The sequence below is a fragment of the Pongo pygmaeus genome, chromosome 11, assembly GCF_028885625.2.
Source record: "Pongo pygmaeus isolate AG05252 chromosome 11, NHGRI_mPonPyg2-v2.0_pri, whole genome shotgun sequence".
NCBI lineage: Eukaryota > Metazoa > Chordata > Mammalia > Primates > Hominidae > Pongo > Pongo pygmaeus.
The window spans coordinates 119,263,372-119,284,798 of record NC_072384.2 but is presented as its reverse complement, the minus strand read 5'-3'; the positions used below and the strand labels follow the sequence as shown (position 1 = coordinate 119,284,798).

Below are 21,427 nucleotides of genomic sequence, written 5' to 3'. Positions count from 1 at the left end.
GATTACAAGCTGGGTTCCCCTTCTCAATGTAGAAAACTCTGTGTCCTCCTCTCCCCTTCTCTTCTCTTCCCTTCCCCTTATTCCGATCTCTTTTTCAGCAAACATTTACTAAGCACCTCCTAGGTGCTAGACACAGTTAGACACTGGGATCCAACATTAAAGAAGCCTGATTTGTGGCCTTCAGGGGATTCACAGTTGGTTGGGGAGAGAGCTGGATCTCTAACAAGGTGAGCATGCTGACAGCTCAGCTCTGTAAGCAGAGGAGGGGAAGGCGGGGCACGGGATTGCTCAGAGAGGTCAGGGAAGGCCCTGCAGAGGCAGTGACATTTGAGCTGAATCCTAAGAAAGAGGAAGCTCTCTGTGATGACATGACAGTTGGGGAAGAGGGTGTTCCAAGAGTGGGGACAGGAGGTACAAGGTATTGAGGCTGGAAAGAACATAATGTGTTCAGAGACATGCAAAGCATTCAGGCTCAGCTGTGAAAGGGTGACCATGGTCAGGGTGCAGAGTGCCAGGGCACAGTGGGTCTAATGAGCCACAGTAGCAACTTTGAACTTGACCTGAGGGCTGAGGGCAGTTGTGAAGTATTTCAATCAGGGCAATGACACAATTTTTTAAATGAGTTCAAACCCTATCATTCCCACAGGCCTAAGAAAGTGAACTTTAGGTTGTCGCAGTGGCTCACGCCTGTAATCCCAGCACTTCGGGAGACCAAGGCAGGCAGATCCCCTTGAGCTCCGGAGTTCGAGACCAGCCTGGCCAACATGGCAAAACCCCGTATTTTACAAAAAAAAAATACAAAAATTAGCCAGGCGAGGTGGTGCACACCTGTAGTTCCAGCTACTTAGGAGGCTAAAGGGGGAGAATCGCTTGAGCCTGGGTTAAGGATGCAGTGAGCCAAGATGGTGCCACTGCACTCCAGTCTGGGTGACAGAATGAAACCCTGTCTCAAAAAATCAAATTAATTTTTAAAAAAGAAAGTGAACTTCATTTTTTTCTATGACTCCACCAAAATTTACTGCTGGGGCTTGGACTCTGAATTTCCAGGCTAGTGCTGTGATGCATTGGCAGCTCTCAATGGCAACCCACTTTCCTTCAAGTGGGCTTCTTGTTGTAAGGAGGCTGGAAAGTTAAAAGCTATAATCCCTAGGCTCCCTTGCAGCTAGTGCTCCAGGCAGGACTTAGGATCCCCCTCTCAGCTGTATGTGAGAGATGTGGAAGGTGGAAGAAAGGTAGAGGCTCCTGCCCTTTCTGCTATCAGGAGCAGTCGCGAGGCATTCACAGAGGTCCAAGTCCAGTTACTGCTGGCTTCATGGGTATTGAGAGGCAGGATGGGGGTCATCCTGCGTGAGCTGTTTTGTTTTGTTTTGCCGGCACAGACCTACTTGAACTTAGTTGACGTGGAGTAGCTCTAGAGCCAATAGTTGTAGCAATAGCTTCTAGACTCTCATCCTCCCGATTGTGGCCAACATGGTGCTCCCCAAGCTGCTCAGTGCCTGCTGGAGGTCAACTCTAGTCTAGTCTCGAGCACCTCCAATAATTTTTGTAGCACCCCATTGCCTATATCTCTGCTCTTTCTGTTCAAAGAGAGTGGTTTATATTCTCTACAACCACAACTTGACTGACACAGTGATTGGGAGTCACTGCAGTTCCTGCTTGGTGTGGCCTCAACCAGTGCCTCGTGAAACCAAGGCCTCTCTGTGAGGTCTGGGAAAGCAAAAGGTGTTCTCGGTTTCCAAGGACGGGGGCGGCTGTGCCTCTCACCGTGACTCACTGGAGGAGAGGAATTCCCTCAGATGCTGGGTAGTCAAAAAGAATGACAAAGGTCTCCAATAAGAAATAAAAGTCCCTTTATTTTATATTCTACCCAAGGACAGCAATGCAATAAAGGGGTGGCCTTTTAGCTGAGAGAGAGTTGCTCAAAAATGATAGCAGTGGCAAAAGCTCAGGGTCTGTGGGAAGTGCAGGGAGTTTCTCCCACCTCTCGAGTCTGGTGGCCTCCTTCTCTCCCTCCTCATCTGAGACATGGTGGCAGCCAGGAACCACTGTGCCAGGGCTGGAGCCTCTAGGACAAGCCCCAGCAAGGCGGGGACTCAGGTCAGCACTGTCTCTGCAGGAACTGCAGGCCCACTTTCTTATTGGGAACCAGGACAATGCGGGCCACACTCTTCAACTCTCCCGTCTCCGGGGCCAGGACCACCTTGTACTTCTGGATCAGCTGGGGTGTAAAGAGCACATGTGGTTGGGTGAATTGTGTGTTTGCCATCCACTCCCCGCTCTGCACACTCCTACCCTGTGCCTCCCTTCCTCTCCTCCCAGGACTCCTCCACCCCTCCCTGCCCACACACCCTACTAGCCTCTCCCAGCTCACCCTTGCCAGGAGTAGCTGCATCTCCAGCTCTGCAATCCTGCGGCCCAGGCAGGCCCGGACCCCATAGCCAAAGGGCACAGAGCCAAACGGGTGCTGGATCCTGGGAGTAGGAGGCTGGCTATTTCTCAGCCAGCGGTGGGGCTGGAAGCTCTCAGGCTCAGAGAAGGTGGTGGGGTCCCGGGACACCACATAGTGGCAGAACACAAACTGGGTCTATAAAGGAAGATTGCGCAGCATGAATGCATTTCTTCGGGGGTATAGGGCACTCCCGGGCAATCAGGCTCTCTAGCCCCACTCACGTTCTTGGGGAAGAGGAAGCCATCAACTTCAATTTCCTTTTCTATGATCCGGGAGTTTGTGGGGACCACAGGGTAGAGGCTGCAGGGGAAAGAATGTCTAGGGTCTGCTCTGGATTCATGGGGGTACAAAGTGCCCCACTCCTTCTCCCCTACCTCTCCCATCTCATCCTTGTCACTAGCCCCAGCCCACCTGTCTTCACTTCAGATTTCCTCCTCTGATTCCCTCCCCACACAGAGATCCTGTGCCCCCCAGAACAGCAGCCTGTCCTACCGCAGAGTCTCCTTAAGCACAGCTTTGAGCAACGGCATGTGGGCAAAGTCCTTGTGCTGGGGCACTTGCCCAGCTGGCACTACACCCATCACTTCCTCGTGCAAGGCCTCCTGGATCTCAGGGTCCTTTGAGAGGTGGTACAGGGCCCATGTCAGCGTGTTGGATGTCTAGGAGATAGAGTGGGAGATCAGGTGAGGGCGACTTCTAGGAAAGAGGCCAGTAATGGGAGGGTGTATGAGTGGGTGTGTGCAAAATGTGGGAGAAATGAATTTGCCGCAAGCCTAGCGGGAAAAAACATGAAGGTTCACGGCAGTCTCCATGCTAAACATGAATCCACAGTGGGATGAGGGCCAATATGATGGAGAATCGCACCTTCAGTGGAGGAGGGGACGGCAACACAGAGAAACCCAACAGGACAAAAGCACTGGAAATAGGAACCATAAAGAAAGAAGGTGCTGGCTGGATGCGATGGCTCATGCCTGTAATCCCAGCTCTTTGAGAAGCCGAGGCACGCAGATCACTTGAGGTCATGAGTTTGAGACCAGCCTGACCAATATGGTGAAACTCCGTCTCTACTAGAATTAAAAAAAAAAAAATTAACTGGGCATGGTGGTGCACACCTGTAATCCCAGCTACTTGGGAGGCTGAGGCAGGATAACTGCTTGAACCCAGGAGGCAGAGGTTGCAGTCAGCTGAGATCAAGCCACTGCACTCAAGCCTGGGCAACAGAGTGAGACTCTGTCTCGAAAAAAAAGAAAAAAGAAAGAAAGTGCTTGTGAATGAGCTCTTCCAACTCTCCATTCAAATTGCAGCAAGAGAGTTGGATAGATGGAAGATGAACTTCCCAGCTGTCAGAGAGCGTGAGGACGCTCCAGGAGGTGATGGAATCCTTCTTACAAAAGGACCATCCCCTGTCCACCCACCTCAGCTAAGCTGAGCAAGCTGTCTATTTTTCTTCTAGTGCTGTATCCATGTTACAGAAAAAGAAGCAGGTCCTTGGAGGGATGAAGGTCGGGATCAGGTGAGGGATAATAGGGAACTGGTTCAGGTTGGGAGCTGGGGGCCCCTGGTCTCACCCTCCCCCTTCACGCACCGTGTCCACTCCAGCCATGAGCAGCTCAGGCAGGCTGCCCATGGCCTCCCGAGGACTGAGCTGTCCACTGGCCAGTAAGAAGTGCAGGTAGCCAGACACCTGGATGCCATCTGGCCCCGCTGCCTGCAGTTGGGCCTCCATATCCTCAAGTTTCTCATCAATCAGCTTCTTCCCTGTGAGAGCAACAGAGAAGAGGAAAGGACAAAGCCAAAAGTCATGATCTCCAAGGACCAAGAGCCACTCCAACAACTGGTAGCATGAGGGAAAAGGCCTGAGAGAGACTGCTGACGCACAGACCTGGAGTCACCCCCATCTCTCTTCCATGGGCCCAATCTGGGAGTCCTCACCAAAGGAAAAGATGGCATTCCAACCATCCAGGTATCGCTTCCAGAAAGGCAGCACAGGGCGAGTCCACTTGGGGAGGAAGGTGGCATAGAGTGAGTTCTGGAACATTAACCCAATGGATCTGACGAAGGTCACGGTGTCCTCGGGGATGGATCGCTGCAGGCAGCCAATGCGTTTCTCGAACAGGATGTAGCAAATAGCTGAGTAGTGCACAGAGGCCATCACAGGAGGCAGAACCAGGACATATGGAATCCAGAAGCCCTTGAGGAGAGGGAGCACAACCTCTCCCTGACCCATTCCCTTCCCCAGCCCCTCTCCCAGCAACGGTACCTTCCAAGGCAAAGTAGTAGAAGAGTTGAGCCGTGTCTGACACCTGGTTCCCCGAAGCACTCTCTGCCCGCAGCTGGTCCAGTCGAGTCATAAAGTCATCAGTCACCTCATTGAAAGCATCCGTATAGAGCGCTGCCTCCGCTGGCTTCAGCAACCGCTGGTTCAGAGCCTGGCGCAGCTGGTACCAGTGGTGTCCTTCCCTGCAGGGATGCAGAGGAACAGCACAAACATAAGCCTCTATGGGGGTTCAATTAAGGGAGATCTTCTCACCCTGAAGTCCACCACCCCCTCCATCCAGACTCAAGGGAAATCCCATACTCCTAGAATTTAGAATTATAGAATCACCAAAATCTCAAGTGATAGAATCTTAGAATCCCCAAACCAGAATCTCCCTATAGCAGAGTGGAAGTGGGTATGGTGGGCATCTAGAACCAGACTGTCCAGGGTCAAATCACAAGTCTGACCACTCCTGGCAGAGGGACCCTAGGTAGACAACTCCTGTGTGCCTCAGTTTCCCTTTCTATAAAATGGGGATAATAAGAGTGCCTATCTGAGTAGGCTTGTTCACATCATTCAAGTGCTTAGCTCAGTGCCTGGTACACAGTGAATGCTTAGTGAATATTGATTGATTATCTTGGAATTATACAGCTCTGGAATCTTCCATATGTCAAATAAGGGGGAGCTGCGGAGGCTGAGGAATAAAGGAGGACCGAGTTAGGGTTCCCGGAGTGCTCAGCCTCTGAGCCTTCATGCTCTGCTTGGCTCAGTGGGTCAGAGGGACAGGGAGGCCCACGAGACTGATGCTGTAGGCTCTTGCCTCAGTCATGCGGTAGATGGTCAGGCCCCCTCCCTGGTTAGGCAAGGTAGATGGTCAGGCCTCCTCCTTGGTTAGGCAAGGGTGCTCATGTGGGTGGAAACATACTTCCCATAAGCAAGATTAATGTCCAGGGACTGCCCCCACTCCCAGCTGTTCCTCAAACCTATTTCCTTTCCTAAGCAAGCTGGGTATGAGTCCATTTTTTTAAAAGGCTAGCTGTAGAGCAATAAGTACAATATGGTCCAATTTTAAGAGGAGACAAAATCCTACCTATCCACATGTATATTTGCATGCTCCTGGATAAAGAGGGGACAATACACAACAAACTGTCAGTACTGGTTGCTAAGGAGGATGCAATAGGAGTGGAAGGGCGAGAGACTTCATATTTTATTATTGGAATTTCCACTTCGAGTATTACTTTTGAATTTTTAAAACCAATAAAGTTGGTTTTTTTTGTTTGTTTTGTTTTGTTTGAGACAGAGTCTCGCTCTGTCACCCACTCAGCTCACTGCAACCTCCACCTCCCAGGTTCAAGCGATTCTCCTACCTCAGCCTCCTGAGTAGCTGGGACTACAGGTGCGTGCCACCACACCCGGCTAATTTTTTGTATTTTTTTTTAGTAGAGACGGGGTTTCACTGTGTTAGCCAGGATGGTCTTGATCTCCTGACCTCATGATCTGCCCACCTTGGCCTCCCAAAGTGCTGGGATTACAGGCGTGAGCCACCATGCCCAGTCAAGTTTTTTTTTTAATATTTTTTTATTTTAAAAAATTATTATTTATTTAATGACCTTCAACACCGCACCCCAGGAGCTGTCTTTATTATGTTAGGGGAAAATTGCAAAAAGATAAACTGAAAGTGTTGCTGAAAAAGAAATGAAAACCAGAATAGACCTATTTGTTGGGACTTCAAGTTGTTCCAAAAGTAAAACTCTCTCAACAGTAGGAATCGGATATACAGAACTTAAACGTGGTTGTTAAAATATCACTTGGAGAAAACAATGCTTCATAAAATGATATTTTAAAAATATATATGTTAAAACAAAAATTTTAGAACCGCAAACTTATCATGAGTTAGCAGAATAGCTTTTTCTCCCCAATCATCTGACTCAAAGATTCACAAAAGAGCTTTTAAATGCGTGCATATGATATCATCTATTCAGGAAATTGGCTTTAGAGAAAAAAATGTAAATAGATTACAAAGGGCTCTACATAATGTTTAGCTCCAATTCTAAATCTGAGCTGTCATGTCATAGGTGGTGGCCTGGCCCAGTGAAAACCTGCAACCTAAATCTTACTCTCAGTGGCAGATGTCAAGTTAAAAAAAATTTTTTTTTTTTTTCAGATGGAGTCTCACTCTGTTGCCCAGGCTGGAGTGCAGTGGCATGATCTCAGCTCACTGCAACCTCCACCTCCTGGGTTCAAATGATCCTCCTGCCTCACCCTCCCAAGTAGCTGGGATTACAGGTGCCCACCACCACACCCGGCTAATTTTTGTGTTTTTAGTAGAGACGGGGTTTCACCGTGTTGGCCAAGCTGATCTCGAACCCCTGAACTCAAGTGATCCGCCCACCTCAGCCTCCCAAAGTGCTGGGATTACAGGTGTGGTTTTTGCCATAATTTTAAATGGCGAAAACAACAATGACTTTTGCACTAACCTAACATTTATTAGTGGAGAGCCAATGAATGGTCCCTGGGCTTCAGCACCTCCCAACTGCTCTCTAGACTATCAGGCTCAGAGGATGCAGGGGGTACTATTCTGCCGGTTATCCACCTGCCTGCTCTGTGCCCACAGTCTTTCGCCCTGGCCCTCTGGGGCCCTTTTCCAGTCCCTTCAGGCCCCAGCTCACGTGGTGAATGGCCCATAGGTCAGGTCGTGCTTGTCCCGGTGCTCCTTCCATAGATCCATGTCGTTCCGTACTGGGTACTTGCCTTCTTGCCGCATCACTTGCTCCAAGAGTGGGGCACTGGCCAGGTTCACGTGCATCTGAGGCCCTAAGTAGGACATCCACATTGGACCGTACTTGGCCTTGTAAAGCACCTGTGGGGTTCAATCAAAACTGAATAACTGGGCCAAGCTGGGCAGGTGCTTCCAGGACAGGAGATGGGGTGAGGAAGGGGCTGATGGCTACACCAGAGCAAATGGGCTGGGCAAAAAAAAAAAAAAAAAAAAAAGTACGTTGTGTATGAGGTAGGCACCAGGATGGCCTGTTGTTCCAGAGGAAGAGCAATAAAAAAAAAAAAAATGGGCACACAAGGAGCTAGAATATTGGAGCAATGCGTGTCTGGTGGAACTGGGGGCATTGAAGTCCTTGGAGGAGTGAAGGTTTGGAAAAATGGGATATATGGCAAACTGAGGTATGTCAAGGTGTATGTTGGGGACCAACATATTAGGGAAACTGAGCCCTTTAGTGAGGTGAGATAGAAAGCCTATAGCTCCTTTTTTGCATTTAAATCTACTGCAGCTTACTGTCAATGAAATGATGAATGCCTTGTGTAATCAACAAGCATAAAGAAGCCTGATAAGAAACAACAGGAAAAACAATAAGCTGGATGAGAAAGTCAGGGTCCAAATATGAAGTAAGTAAGCCATGCGGTATGATATTTATTTATTTATTTCCCATGAGTTTCCTGAGCTTCCATATGATTTTGTCTTTGAAATCTAAGAACATGACAAAAAAAGAAATTAAAAAAGTACTGGCCATGTTATGTAATATAATTCTCAAATACTTTATCTTAGAATTTCTAAAGCACTTGACAATTGATATCCACAGCCTCTATGAATTGACATTGCTATGATAGTCTTACAGTTGCTGAAAATGAGAGGGAAAAGAAACACGTTTTGGGGGTAAAAATTTAAAATAACCCACAAATCCTAAGACTAAATTTCCTAGGTAAGTTACACCTACAAACTGAAAGAAAATGAAACATAGTGGTTTCCTGGGCACTTCATCTTTCCTAATCTATTACTGAAGAGACTTTGAGAGGATCAGAATTGGTTCCAGTATAGAAATTAGGCCAAAGAGCTTCTATAAAAGAGACATTACCAATTGTGGAGATGAAATCCATCATTCAAATTACAGAAGGAAACATCACCCAACCCATAGTCCAGAAAAACTCCAACTTTACTGGGTCTTAGTATTGGTGTTAAAAACTGGATTCTCCTAGGACCAATCCAACATAATTGCCTCCAATATATCACCCATTTACCCAGACATCACCCTGAACCAATGGCTGATTCTGCCAATTCCTGGAAGGACAGTCTTGACAAACCCCCCATCCATTTAGACCTGTTTCCCATTTCTACCTCCCAGGAACACCTGCCAGTGTGTTCTAATTTTGAACAGTTGATCGTCTGCAAACTGCAGTGAATACGCCTATTTTCCTGGAAGGAAAATATACTGCTGGTAGGACTCCAAAATAACACATCCCTACTTGGAGGACGATTTGTTAATATTTACAAAAGTATGAGCAAATTTATAAACAAAGCATGAGACATCCACATAATGAAATACTATGTCACCTTAAAAACAGATGAAGAAATTCCTTGTGTACTAATACAGAAAGATATCCAAGATAGATCATTATGTGAAAAAGTGTATCTTTTGCCTAAGAAAGGGGGTCTAAAATAAGAATATATAGTATTTGTATTTGCTTTCATAGAAAAATACTGGATGGATACATAAGAAACTAGTTAAAGTGATTACTGGACCGGGCATTGTGACTCACCCCTATAATCCCAGCACTTTGGGAGGCCAAGGCAGGAGGATCACTTGGGCTAAGGAGTTTGAGATCAGCCTTGGCAACATGGCAAAAACCCTGTCTCTACAAAAAAAAAAAAAATTAGCTGGGCATGGCAGTGTGTGCCTGTGATCCCAGCTACTCGGAGGCTGAGGTGGGAGAATTGCTTGAAGTCAAAGCTGCATTGAGCCATGACTGTACCCACTGCACTCCAGCCTAGGTGACAGAGTGAGACTCTGTCTCTGAATAAATAAATATAAAATGATTACTATGGGAGGGTCAGGGGAGCAGCAGAGGGGGTCAGACTGCTTAATGTGTATCATGTTCTATTGTTTGAGTTTTGAACTATGATAATGTATTACCTATTCAAACTTTTAAAATCTAAAGGTACAAAAAGAAATGTTTTCTGAAACAGTAAGTCACCTGACATTGACCAGATAGTTCTAAAAGGCAGGGAAACCTTGCTGAGCCTCTGAATTCATGTAAATACTCCCCAGCCATATCATTTTATAAGTGCCCCAGCCATATCATTTTCCTATGAGTGAGTTTTGTTTTTTTCCTTAAAGGTTGCTTTTTAAAAAATACTTTACACACACATCTGTTTTCCTCTATTAAATTCCCTAGGAGGGCCGGGCACAGTGGCTCACGCCTGTAATCCCAGCACTTCAGGAGGCTGAGGCGGGCAAATCACAAGGTCAGGAGTTCGAGACCAACCTGGCCAATGTGGTGAAACGCCGTCTCTACTAAAAATACAAAAAATTAGCTGGGCATGTTGGCGGGCGCCTGTAGCCCCAGCTACTCGGGAGGCTGAGGCAGGAGAATCGCTTGAACCTGGGAGGCGGAGGTTGCAGTCAGCCAAGATCACGCCACTGCACTCCAGCCTGGGTGGTAATGTGCGACTCCATCTCAAAAAAAAAGAAAAAAGAGAATTCCCTAGGAGACCTGTCCTAAAAGTAGGCTGAATTTGTTTCCAGTTTAAGACATCAACAATAATAATTGCACGTGTTTCCATAGAGCTGACCATGAACCAGACACTGTTCCAAGCATTTTACTTATATTAGCTCATTCAATCCTCACTACAGCTGTTTGGGGTAGGTTTAATATTACCACAATTTTGCCGATGAGGAAACTGAGGCCCAAAGAAGTTGCTCAAGGTCACTTTATCAGTAAGTAGCAGAGTCAGGATTCAAACTCCAAACACCTGGCTGGAGGCCATGCTCTGAACCACTTACTCCACGGATCCCTGAGAAAACAGCTATGTCCTTCTAACTGAAAACAAACATAGGCCCTTGAAAAGCGTGTACTATTTTAAAATCACAATACTATGCAATAACAACCCAGGATTCCTCAACTGTGGCACTGTTAATACTCAGAGTGGATAATTCTATGTTGTAGCCAACAGTGGTGTGCGTTGCCGGGTGCCTAGCAGCATTCCTGGACTCTCCCCAAAAGTACCGCACCCCCTCTGAGTTGTGGCTACCACAGATGTCTCTAGACATTTCCAAAATGTCCCCTGGGGGACGAAATCACCATAGATTGAGAACTACTGCAATAAGTCCAGCCTCTTAATATGTCTCTTAAGTCTTTAATTTTAGAAGACCTGTTTAAAACAAATATATACCATTTTGAAGAAATATTTATCTAAAGTTTGGTTTCTTATCCTTCTGTTAAGTTGAAGTAAACTTACATATAACATTTTAATAAAAATCTGAACAGCAGTTATCTCAATGGTGGTAAACAGTGCTTTACAAATTAACTTACTTTCTTCTCTATACTGTGATTTATTTTTCAAAATTTTTGGCCATGTTCTTGGAATCAGGGGAAAAAAAGTTATATTTTAAAAGTAGATAAATAACACCAGTTTCTTTCCTGGAATCCAAAGCCTCTGAGACCACTTGCTGGCTGTCAGTATGGAGGTTTCCGGGACATTTCTCCTTTTAGCTAAGCCATGCCTTCTTCCTTCATGCTCCTCAGTTTACTTAGTGGAACTTAACAAGGATCTACTTATGTAAGAAGTTATTTTAGAAAGACAGCAGGATACTTGCTGAGAGATGCATGCTGTGTCTGTGATCCTACCATTATATCGTAACCTGAGCCAGTTGGAAAGTCCCAGCATTCTCAGATGGGTCCTGTCTAAGAGCCACTTTGCAGAACAAAGATCATCTTTCAGGATGAATGGGAGGGTTAGCCCCCACCTGACGAAACTCCAAAGCGGGAGAATGTTGAATTCATTCAACATTCATTTATGAATCTCATGTCCTGTTCCTCCTATACTGTTCAAGGGGCTAGGGATACAGCTGTAAGCACAGCATAAAAGACCATTCTTAAAGAGTGTTTATCCTAGTGCATGGGCCAGACAGTTGAGAATTTGATTACATGTTCCTAAACGGTTTTCTAATTATTTTGCGGATGTCTTGTCTCTTCAACTAAATTGAAAATCCTCAAGGGTGGCAACCATGTCATACTTCTTTATGACATCCCAAATTGCTGGGCACACTGCTAAGCACATTAATAAGACACTCAGTACATACTTAACAGTTGTCAATGAATCCAGCAGAAAGAAACATGTTGCAGACAATGCAAAGAACATGAGAGAGACAGAGACAGACATAGAAAGGGTGTGGGGAAGAGGATACATAGGAAACTGGTTAACAGTAGCTCCTCTGGAGTTTTAAGAACCTGGAAGAACAATCTGAAAGGAAATTAAGAAAATAATTCCATTTACAATAACCTCTGTTATGGACTGAATGTCTGCACTCCCCTCAAATTCTTATGTTGAAACCCTAAACCCCGTGTTGCTGTATTCGTTGATGGGGCCTCTAAGGAAGTAATTAAGGTTAAATGGGGTCATAAGGGTGGGGCCCTGATCTGATAGAATTAGTGTCTTCATAATAGGAGACACCAGAGAGCTTGCCCTCTAGGGCATAGGGAGAAGGCAGCCAACTACAAGCCAGGAAGACAGCCCTCATCAGAAACCAACCACTGGCACCCTGATTTCTGACTTCTAGCCTACAGAACTGTGAGAAAATAAATTTGTTGTTTAAGCCATCCAGTCTGTGGTATTTTGTTATGGCAGCCCAAACAGACTAATAGATAGTATCCAAAAGATAAAATATCTAGCAATACATTTAATCAAGGAGGTGAAACATTTGAACACTGAAAACTACTAGACACTGCTGAAGGAAATTAAAGACCTAAATAAGTGGAAAGTCATCCATGTTCATGGATTAGGAGACTTAATATTGTTAAAACGGCAGTACTCCCCAAGGCAAACTACAAATTCAATGCATTCCCTATCAAAATTCCATAGCCTTTTTGCAGAAACAGAAAACCTGATCCTAAAATTAATATGGAACTGCAAGGGGCCCTAAATAGCCAAAATGATATTAAAAAAGAAAACAATGTTGGAACATTCCCATTTTCTGATTTCAAAACTTACTGCAAAGCTACAGTAATCAAAACAGTATGTTACTGGCATAAGTGTAGACATATAGACCAATGGAATACAACTGAGAATTCAGAAATAATACACTGGAACATCTACAGTCAACTGCTTTTTGACAAGGGTGCACAGACCATTCAATGGGGAAAGAAAGTCTCTTCAACAAATGGTACTGGGACCACTGGATAACCAAATGCAAAAGAATGAAGCTGGACCTCTACCTCACTCCATATACAAAAATTAATTCAAAATGGATCAACAATCTAAAGAGAAGAGCTAAAACTATAAAACTCTTTGAATAAAATATAAGGGTAAGTTTTCATGACCCTGGATATGTCAATGAATTCTTAGATTTGATAACAAAGGCATGAGCAATTTTTTTTAAATAGATAAATAGTTCTTCATAAAAACTAAAAACTTTTGGCCAGGTATGGTGGCTCACACCTGTAATCCCAGCACTTTGGGAGGCCAAGGTGGGCAGATTACCTGAGGTCAGGAATTCAAGACTAGCCTGGCCAACACGGTGAAACCCCATCTCTACTAAAAATACAAAAATTAGGCAGGTGTGGTGGCACATGCTTGTAGTCCCAGCTACTCGGGAGGCTGAGGCAGGAGAATCACTTGAACCCGGGAGGTGGAGGCTGCAGTGAGCTGAGATTGCACCACTACGCTCCAGCCTGAGTGACAGAGTAAAACTCCCATCTAAAAAAAAAAAAAAAAAAAAATGGCAGGGGCACAGTGGCTCACACCTGTAATCCCAGCACTTTGGGAGGCCAAAGTGGACAGATCACGATGTCAAGAGATCGAGACCATCCTGGCCAACATGGTGAAACCCCTTCTCTACTAAAAATACAAAAATTAGCTGAGTGTGGTGGCGTGTGCCTGTAGTCCCAGCTACCTGGGAGGCTGAAGCAGAAGAATCGCTTGAACCTGGGAGGCAGAGGTTGCAGTGCCAAGATCGCACTACTGCACTCCAGCCTGGCAATAGAACAAGACTCGGTCTCAAAAAAAAAAATTTAAAACTTTTGTGCATCGAAGGACATTATCAAGAATGTGAAAAGACAACTTATAGAACGACAGAAAATATTTGTAAATCATATATCTGATAAGGGTTTAATATCCAGAGTATACAAAGAACTGTTACAACCCAACAACAAAAAGACAAATTCAGTTTAAAAATAAGCAAAGAATGGCTGGGCGTGGTGGCTCACGCCCATTATACCAGCACTTTGGGAGGCCAAGGCAGGCAGATCACTCGAGTCCAGGAGTTTGAGACCAGCAATTCAAGACCAGCCTGGCCAATATAGCAAAACCCTGTCTCTACTAAAAATACAAAAATTAGCCAGGCGTGATGGCGCACGCTTGTAGTCCCAGCTACTTGGGAGGCTGAGGCATGAGAATCATTTTAACTCAAGAGGCAGAGGTTGCGGTGAGCCGAGATCACACCACTGCCCTCCAGCCTGAGTGACAGAATGAGACTCTGGCTCAAAATAAATAAATAAATAAATACATAAAATAAGCAAAGAACTTGAATAGACATTTCTCCAACGAAGATATGCAAATGGCCTATAATCACATGAAAAGATGTTCAACATCATTTGCCATTAAGGAAAAGCAAACCAAATCCACTGTTAACCACTAACTAGAATGGCTTAAAAAGAGAGAAAAAAAGAAAATAACAGTATCAGTTCCTAGATCCTAGATGAGGGAGCAGAGGCTGGTTTATTCTTATTTATTTGCCCTCCGAAGAAAACATCGGCTGTCTCTCTTTTCTACAGGAAATGGAGTACTATTTTTCTCCCAGCAATGAACTGGTAGTAAGTAGCCTTGTGGAAGAGTAAACAGAAATGTGAGTGCTTCCTCACTTTTGACAAGCTGCTAGAACAACGTTCCAAAAAGCAGCAGAAACTCATGCATCCTGAGAATCAAAGCTCTTTGAATGAGCAAGAATTAGTAAAGACCTTATAGGAAGTAAATAATTAATTAGCAGATGGAAAAAGCATGGGGTAACAACGCAAGTAGTTCTGTTTCTTCACATCTTAACCTAGTCTTTTTTTTTTTTTAATTTTCTTTTTAATTCTCAGCAAGGCAAGTTACTTCTATGAAAGGGTGCACCCTTACAGATGGAGCAATGGTGAGCGCACACTTGGACAAGGGAGGGTAAGGGGTTCTTATCCGTGGCGCACGTGGCCCCTGCTGCTGTGTCGCTCCCCTATTGGCTAGGGCTAGGCCGCACAGGCTAAACTAATTCTGATTGTTCTTAACCTAGTCTTAAATAAGAGGAAACAAATAAGTGAACAAGTGTCATTAAAGCAACTAGCTGATTATTTGGGGAGAAAGTATAGTTAGAACCCACATCCGTGGTCATTGCTGGCCTAAAGAGTGCCTTAATTAGGAATTAGAAAAAAAAAAAAAAAAAGCCTGCTCGGGGCAGAGCAGCTGCAGTCCCAGCCACAGCCCAGGGCCTGGCAAGCCAAATGCAGGCTCCATTCCTGCTCCTTGGGTGACCCCTTGGTCAGGCACCTGCCTTGTGGACCTCACACCATCCACAGAAACTAATCCCAGGTGGGATAAAGATTTTAAAAGAAACTACAAAAAGACAAGAAGAAAATATGTATGAGTACACAATTCAAAAACTTGTTAGAAAAATAGATGTAAAAACAGAAATAGGGAATTTACAAAACAGAAATATAAATAGTAAATCTATGCAGAAAATAGGTCCAATCTCACAAATAAGAACATGCAGAATATGTGTCATGAAGATATACCATTTTCAACTATATTTGCAGAGACTGTTTTTGCAAATATCATAGTTGAAAATGGTATGTCTTTGTGATATATATTCTGCGTGTACTTATTTGCAAAAAATAATTGTTTTTGTTTTTTGGGTTTCTTTTTTGAGATGGAGTCTCACTCTGTTGCTCAGGCTGGAGTGCAGCGGCACCATCTCAGCTCACTGCAACCTCCAATTCCCGGGTTCAAGCGATTCTCCTGCCTCAGCCTCCTGAGTAGCTGGGATTACAGGTGTGCACCACCATGCCTGGCTAATTTTTTTGTATTTTAATAGAGACAGGGTTTCACCATGTTGGCCAGGCTGGTCTCGAACTCCTGACCTCACATGATCCACTCACCTCGGCCTCCCAAAGTGCTGAGATTACAAGCAACCTGAGCCACCACGTGTGGCCCTGTTTTTGTTTTTTGGAATGCCCTTTGTCATGCAAAACTATTCCCTTTGTAACTTTTCTGGAAGACAATTTGGCAGGTGCTACATGTCAAAGATCTGAACAAAATCTTTTATCACAATGGTTCCATTTTAGGAGTTTTATTCTAAGAAAATAATTGAGAATGTACACAAACATTTAGTGCTAGATATATTAATGTTAATCAAAGCTTTATACATAAAAAATCTAAATGTATACCAACAGGGTTCAGTAAATTCTGATGTAGCCATCCAACGAAATGCTTTTCAGCCATTAAAAATTGTTATATAAGTGTGTTTATTGAAAAATATATTCATATTTATTTTTCTGTAAAATGGCAAGTTACAAAAGAGAGCATACGGTATGCTTTTATTTTAAAAAACATATATATGTAGATGACATATGGGGAAAACAGACAATGCCTGTCTGCTTATAACAACATCATGGGTGTATTTATGTATTCATTTCACAAACGCTTATTAAGAACCTATGGGTATAAGGCATTGTGCTATGTGATGGGTGTTGGGATTATGGAAGATTTAGATTTTCTTCGTTTCTTTATATTTTCTCATTTCTCTAAAATATGCATATACTACTTCTGCAAGTTATTTCAATTCTAAATGGCATTTTCTATTAAATGTGGTATGTAGCCACAAAATTAGCATGTAATCATAACTCATATTTATGTGATTTTTTTAAAGGTAATTTTTATAGGAAAAGAAAGTGCTTGTCTCATGGTCATGTGTTTTTATTTATTTATTTATTTATTTTTATTTTTTTGTGAGCCACCACACAAAATAACACTGGCTGACTTGGAGTGTCTTATCTTTATTTCTTCTACCAGGCTGCGTGACTTTGCCATAGCACCCTTAAGACCTTCCATATAAACAAAGGCTTGGACTCAGCCTTCCCTGAGCCTTGAAGACTGATTGCCCTGTGATCCTCCTGGAACACTGAAGAATGGGAGGCCCCTCCCGCTCCTCACTGGTCTCCCTATCTTCCTCAGCAGTGTCCCAAGACAGCTTCTCATCACCTCTCAGGTTCTGAGACATGGACTTTCTGTCTTGTCCTCTCTCAGAAAAGAGTTGCAGAATATAAAACCCCTTGGCTGCGGTCTAGCAGGAGTTTCTCAGCAATGGGGGTAACCCACAACTTGCATTGCAGTCATCTGTCTCCTTGTGTTTTGGAAAGATCTTACCCCCGTCAAGATGAACAGGACTAGGGCAGAAACCCAAGTCCCTCCTTCTCTAAGGAGGACCAGAGGCTTTATGCACTGGTCAAGGTGTGCTGGGGACTTGATGGCAACCACAGTTGTTGAACCTGTTCAGCCTTTTCCAACACTGGGCACAAGTCATTGGGGCACCGAGAAATACCCATGGTTATGGTCAAAAAATTACTTTAACTGGATTTGGAAGAAACTCTCAGATTGGACAGTGGACTGACGTAATTCTGTGGATATATTAATAAGGATTCTCCAGGAAAAAAAAAAAAAGAAACAATAGGATGTATGTATATAGGGAAAGATTTATTTTACAGAATTGGCTCACATAATCATGGAGGTTGGTGTGAGGTTAGCCGAGAGAAAGGAAAAATAGACCCAAAGTCAGGCAAGCAAGTTTTTGTTAACCTGCCGGCTGCCCCCTTAACAGTCAGAGAGGAAGCAGCCCCAAGCTTACAGAATGAGGGGTTTATATTGGGGAGGGGAGTTTGAGGCAGTTCTTTGGTATGGCTGCATCCCGAGGTTGTTTGCTGGTTAATTTTGCCACATATCACCTTGTGACGTTTATGGTAGCAACTAGATGAACGGGAACTTACAGCAAGGTGTAGGTAAAGTTTGTTCAGGCTTGCCATGACCTTCCCCTGTGCATTCTGGATGGTTTGTAATTGGGGTTTGCTTATCACAGCAAGGTCTGATAAGTGAAGTCTGCTGGCTTCACCGCGGCGCCTCGATAAAGGCTTAGAAATGTAAAGAGGCTTGGGGGAAGGGTGGGCAGCACGGAGAAGAGTTGCAGAGCATTAGAGGGAGGGGTGGGCAGCACCAATAACCTTTTTGGGGCAGTTTGTCCCTAACAGTTGGCAAGTATAAAATCTGCAGCACAGGCTGGTAGCCTGGAAATTCCAACAGAGGTCAAAAATCCAATCTTGAATCTGAAGGTGGTCTGGAGGCAGATTCATTCCCCTTCTAGGGACTTCAGTCTTTTCACACAAGGCCTTCCACTGCTTGAACAAGGCCCACCTACGTTACGGAGGGTAATCTGCTTTACTCAAAGTCTACCAATTTCATGGGTTTGTTTGTTTGTTTTTTGAGATCGAGTCTCGCTCTGTCACCCAGGCTGGACTGCAGTGGCACAATCTCAGCTCACTACAATTTCCGCCTCCCGGGTTCAAGCAATTCTCATCTCTCAGCCTCCCAAATATCTGGGATTACAGGCATATGCCACCACGTCCAGCTAATTTTTGTGTTTTTAGTAGAGACAGGGTTTCACCATCTTGCCCAGGCTGGTCTCGAACTCCTAGACTCAAGTGATCCGTCCGCCTCAGCCTCCCAAAGTGCTGGGATTACAGGCGTGAGTCACTGCACCCGGCCTAGGCTTGCTAAATGTTTTAAGGTTCTAAACTGCCTTTTGGGTTTTGAGAACTATTTGGCTTGCCTACTTCACAATTGGTAAGTGGGACATATGGAATTAACCACACCCTTAACTATGCTGGAAGGATTCAAACCTTGGCTACACCTAGCACACAAAACAATTTACTAGGTTTTACATTAAAGTTAAAATTGCCAGGAGTTACCATTATAACATGTAATTGAAACCACTGAAAATAGATTTATATGCAAAGTGTGTAAGAACAATAAAATGTATTTTTAATAAAAGATTATAAGAAGGCTGGGCATGGTAACCCATGCCTGTAATCCCAGAACTTTGGGAGGCCAAGGCAGGTGGATCACCTGAGGTCAGGATCTGGAGACTAGCCTGGCCAACGTGGTGAAACCCCATCTCTACCAGAAATACAAAAAAATTAGCCAAGCGTGGTGGTGCATGCCTGTAATCCCATAGGAGGCTGAGGCATGAGAATTGCTTGAACCTGGGAGGCAGAGGTTACAGTGAGCTGAGATCACACCACTGCACTCCAGCCTGGGAGACAGAGCAAGACTCTGTCTCAAAAAAAAAAAAAAAAAAAAGATTATAAGAAGGCATGAAAATGTAAATTCTTGCCTGGGGTTAAAAGATTGTTTTAAATTAGATAAGATAAAGCTAAAAATTCAAACAAGTAGTGAAAGGGTTATAAAAATTAATCTTGCAAAATTCTGTGTGTGAATATATTGACTAAATTCCAAAGGGTATTACATGCTTTTTCTGTAAATTGAGCACTGAAATAAAAGCACAAGGTACTCTTAAGGCACTAATCTGCTCTTTAGCAAAATTTGTGAAGAGTTATAAAAGGTTTTTTGCTTTTAAGTTTCTGAGTCATCATTTTGGCAAAATAAATAATTTATGATAATCTGGAATTCTATTTCATAACATCAGGTGTTCTAAACCGCTAACATATTTAACAGCCTTCCCAATATCAAACTTCAGTTTCAAAATTGTCTTTCCTGATGCATGGCTTTTTGGATGGTTCAGAGGGTCTCTGGAAAAGGTAAACAGGATAATTTGTCATGTTTAGAGTCTGCCAAAATTGTGTTCGATCTTCTTTAGGTTATATCTTGGTGAATAATGCTGATATATGTTCCAAAATTGTATGGGATCTCTAAAATTCTGATGTCTGAGTGTATGCTATCAACCATAATTAAGGCCAGGCGCAACGGCTCGTGCCTGTAATCCTTGCACTTTGGGAGGCAAGGCAGGTGGGTCACCTGAGATCAGGAGTTCAAAACCTGCCTGGCCAACATGGTGAAACCCCATCTCTACTAACAATACAAAACATTAGCCAGGCATGATGGTGGGTGCCTGTAATCCCAGCTACTCAGGAGGCTGAGGCAGGAGAATCGCTTGAACCTGGGAGGCAGAGGGAGATTGCAATGAGCCGAGATCATGCCATTGCACTCCAGCCTGGGCAACAAGAGCAAAACTCTGTCTCAAAAAAAATTATAATTAAGGTTGTTATGTTAAGTTATTGTAAACCAGAGATAACCAGACTTCTTTGTCAATTGTGTTTCTAACTGTAACTGCCCTGGGAATTTTGTTTTTCACAGACAATTGTCTTGTTTTACTCCTTTTCAAAAGACAGTTTATAGTAAGCTATATGACTTTGACAGGTGTTCTCAAATGCAGGTTTCTGATAACTTTGGATATTGCAACATTGGAATAAAGGAAGAGCTGAAATATTCACAAATATCAAGCAAAACAAGAGCTAACTGAAAGAACTCAGGAAACTGAAGCATGTCTTTTTGACTTTTGCTTGTAATATTGCTGATCCTTGTTTTGTTTTTCAGAGTCAAGGAAACTTATTTTGAATTATTTACAGCCTTAATAATTGAGTAAGCTATATGCCTGTGAACAAAATTTGGAGCATGTTTGTTTCTCTCTGCCAGGTTCCTCTAGAATTTGGAAACTATCTGTGAGTTTTTTGTTTTATTTTTTTTTGAGACAGAGTCTTGCTCTGTTGCCCAGGCTGGAGTGCAGTGGTGTGATCTCGGCTCACTACAACCTCTGCCTCCCGGGTTCAAGCGATTTTCCTGCCTCAACTTCCCAAGTAGCTGGAACTACAGGTGTGTACCACCATGCCTGGCTAATTTTTGTATTTTTAGTAGAGACGGGGTTTCACCATGTTGGCCAGGCTAGTCTCAAACTCCTAACCTCAGGTGATCCATCCGCCTCAGCCCCCCAAAGTGCTGGGATTACAGGCGTGAGCCACTGCACCCAGCAGAGTATTCTTAACTTATGGCAATATAGTTGTTTGCATCAATGCAATAAGAATCCATTTTTCTTTTGCAACAGGATGCAACTGGAGAAACTGTTGTTTTACCAAGGCTTTGACTGGAAAGGTATGCTTCCTTTTAAGGAGTCAAGCTCGACTTGCCAAGCCAATAAAAGCCCCTTTTGGAAAAGAAACTGGCCTTATACCCTCAACTACACAGTCCCTGTACAGGGTTCCTGACCTGTGGTCAGTAAAGAATGTCACTTTCTAACAGGCCCAGGAGCTCCGAGTTTATCTTGGGACCTTAAAGGAGAGGATCACCCAACTCACAGGTATTTGAGGATACAAACCTATGGCTGGGCTCAGCTTTAAAAGGTCTTATCTGAGCTTCCTTGTGCAACAGAGTTCCATCAAAGCCAATCTAAAAGGCCTATGTAGAAATCATTATTCTTGCTGTACTTTATGCAAATAATCAGGCCAAGTATAAGACTAAAGTCTACTTTGCAAACAACTCAGTCCTATTGTGATTTTTTTTTAACAAAAATGAGGACTGGAGAGAGAGAAATTATGTTTCAAAACTTATACATTTGTAATTAAATTCTAAACTCATTCATTGCTCTTAAGTTTTTGCCTACATTTTAGACCAACCCTGCCTGCTC

The 21,427-nt window shown here is 43.9% G+C and overlaps 1 protein-coding gene across 1 annotated transcript in view; it reads right to left on the bottom strand.

Annotated features, from left to right (window-relative positions):
- Positions 1–1,828: 1,828 nt before the first annotated feature.
- The window catches only part of LOC129031813 (sterol 26-hydroxylase, mitochondrial), a 34,018-nt gene continuing 14,419 nt past the window's right edge, over positions 1,829–21,427 (bottom strand). Inside the window, exons 2-9 of the mRNA XM_054478574.2 lie at positions 7,376–7,566; positions 4,710–4,909; positions 4,382–4,579; positions 4,035–4,207; positions 2,942–3,108; positions 2,671–2,749; positions 2,372–2,584; positions 1,829–2,218 (exon numbers count right to left, since the gene is read on the bottom strand). Coding sequence (XP_054334549.1) covers positions 2,099–2,218; positions 2,372–2,584; positions 2,671–2,749; positions 2,942–3,108; positions 4,035–4,207; positions 4,382–4,579; positions 4,710–4,909; positions 7,376–7,566 — 1,341 coding nt within the window. The 3' untranslated portion in view covers positions 1,829–2,098. The remainder of the gene's footprint in view (positions 2,219–2,371; positions 2,585–2,670; positions 2,750–2,941; positions 3,109–4,034; positions 4,208–4,381; positions 4,580–4,709; positions 4,910–7,375; positions 7,567–21,427) is intronic.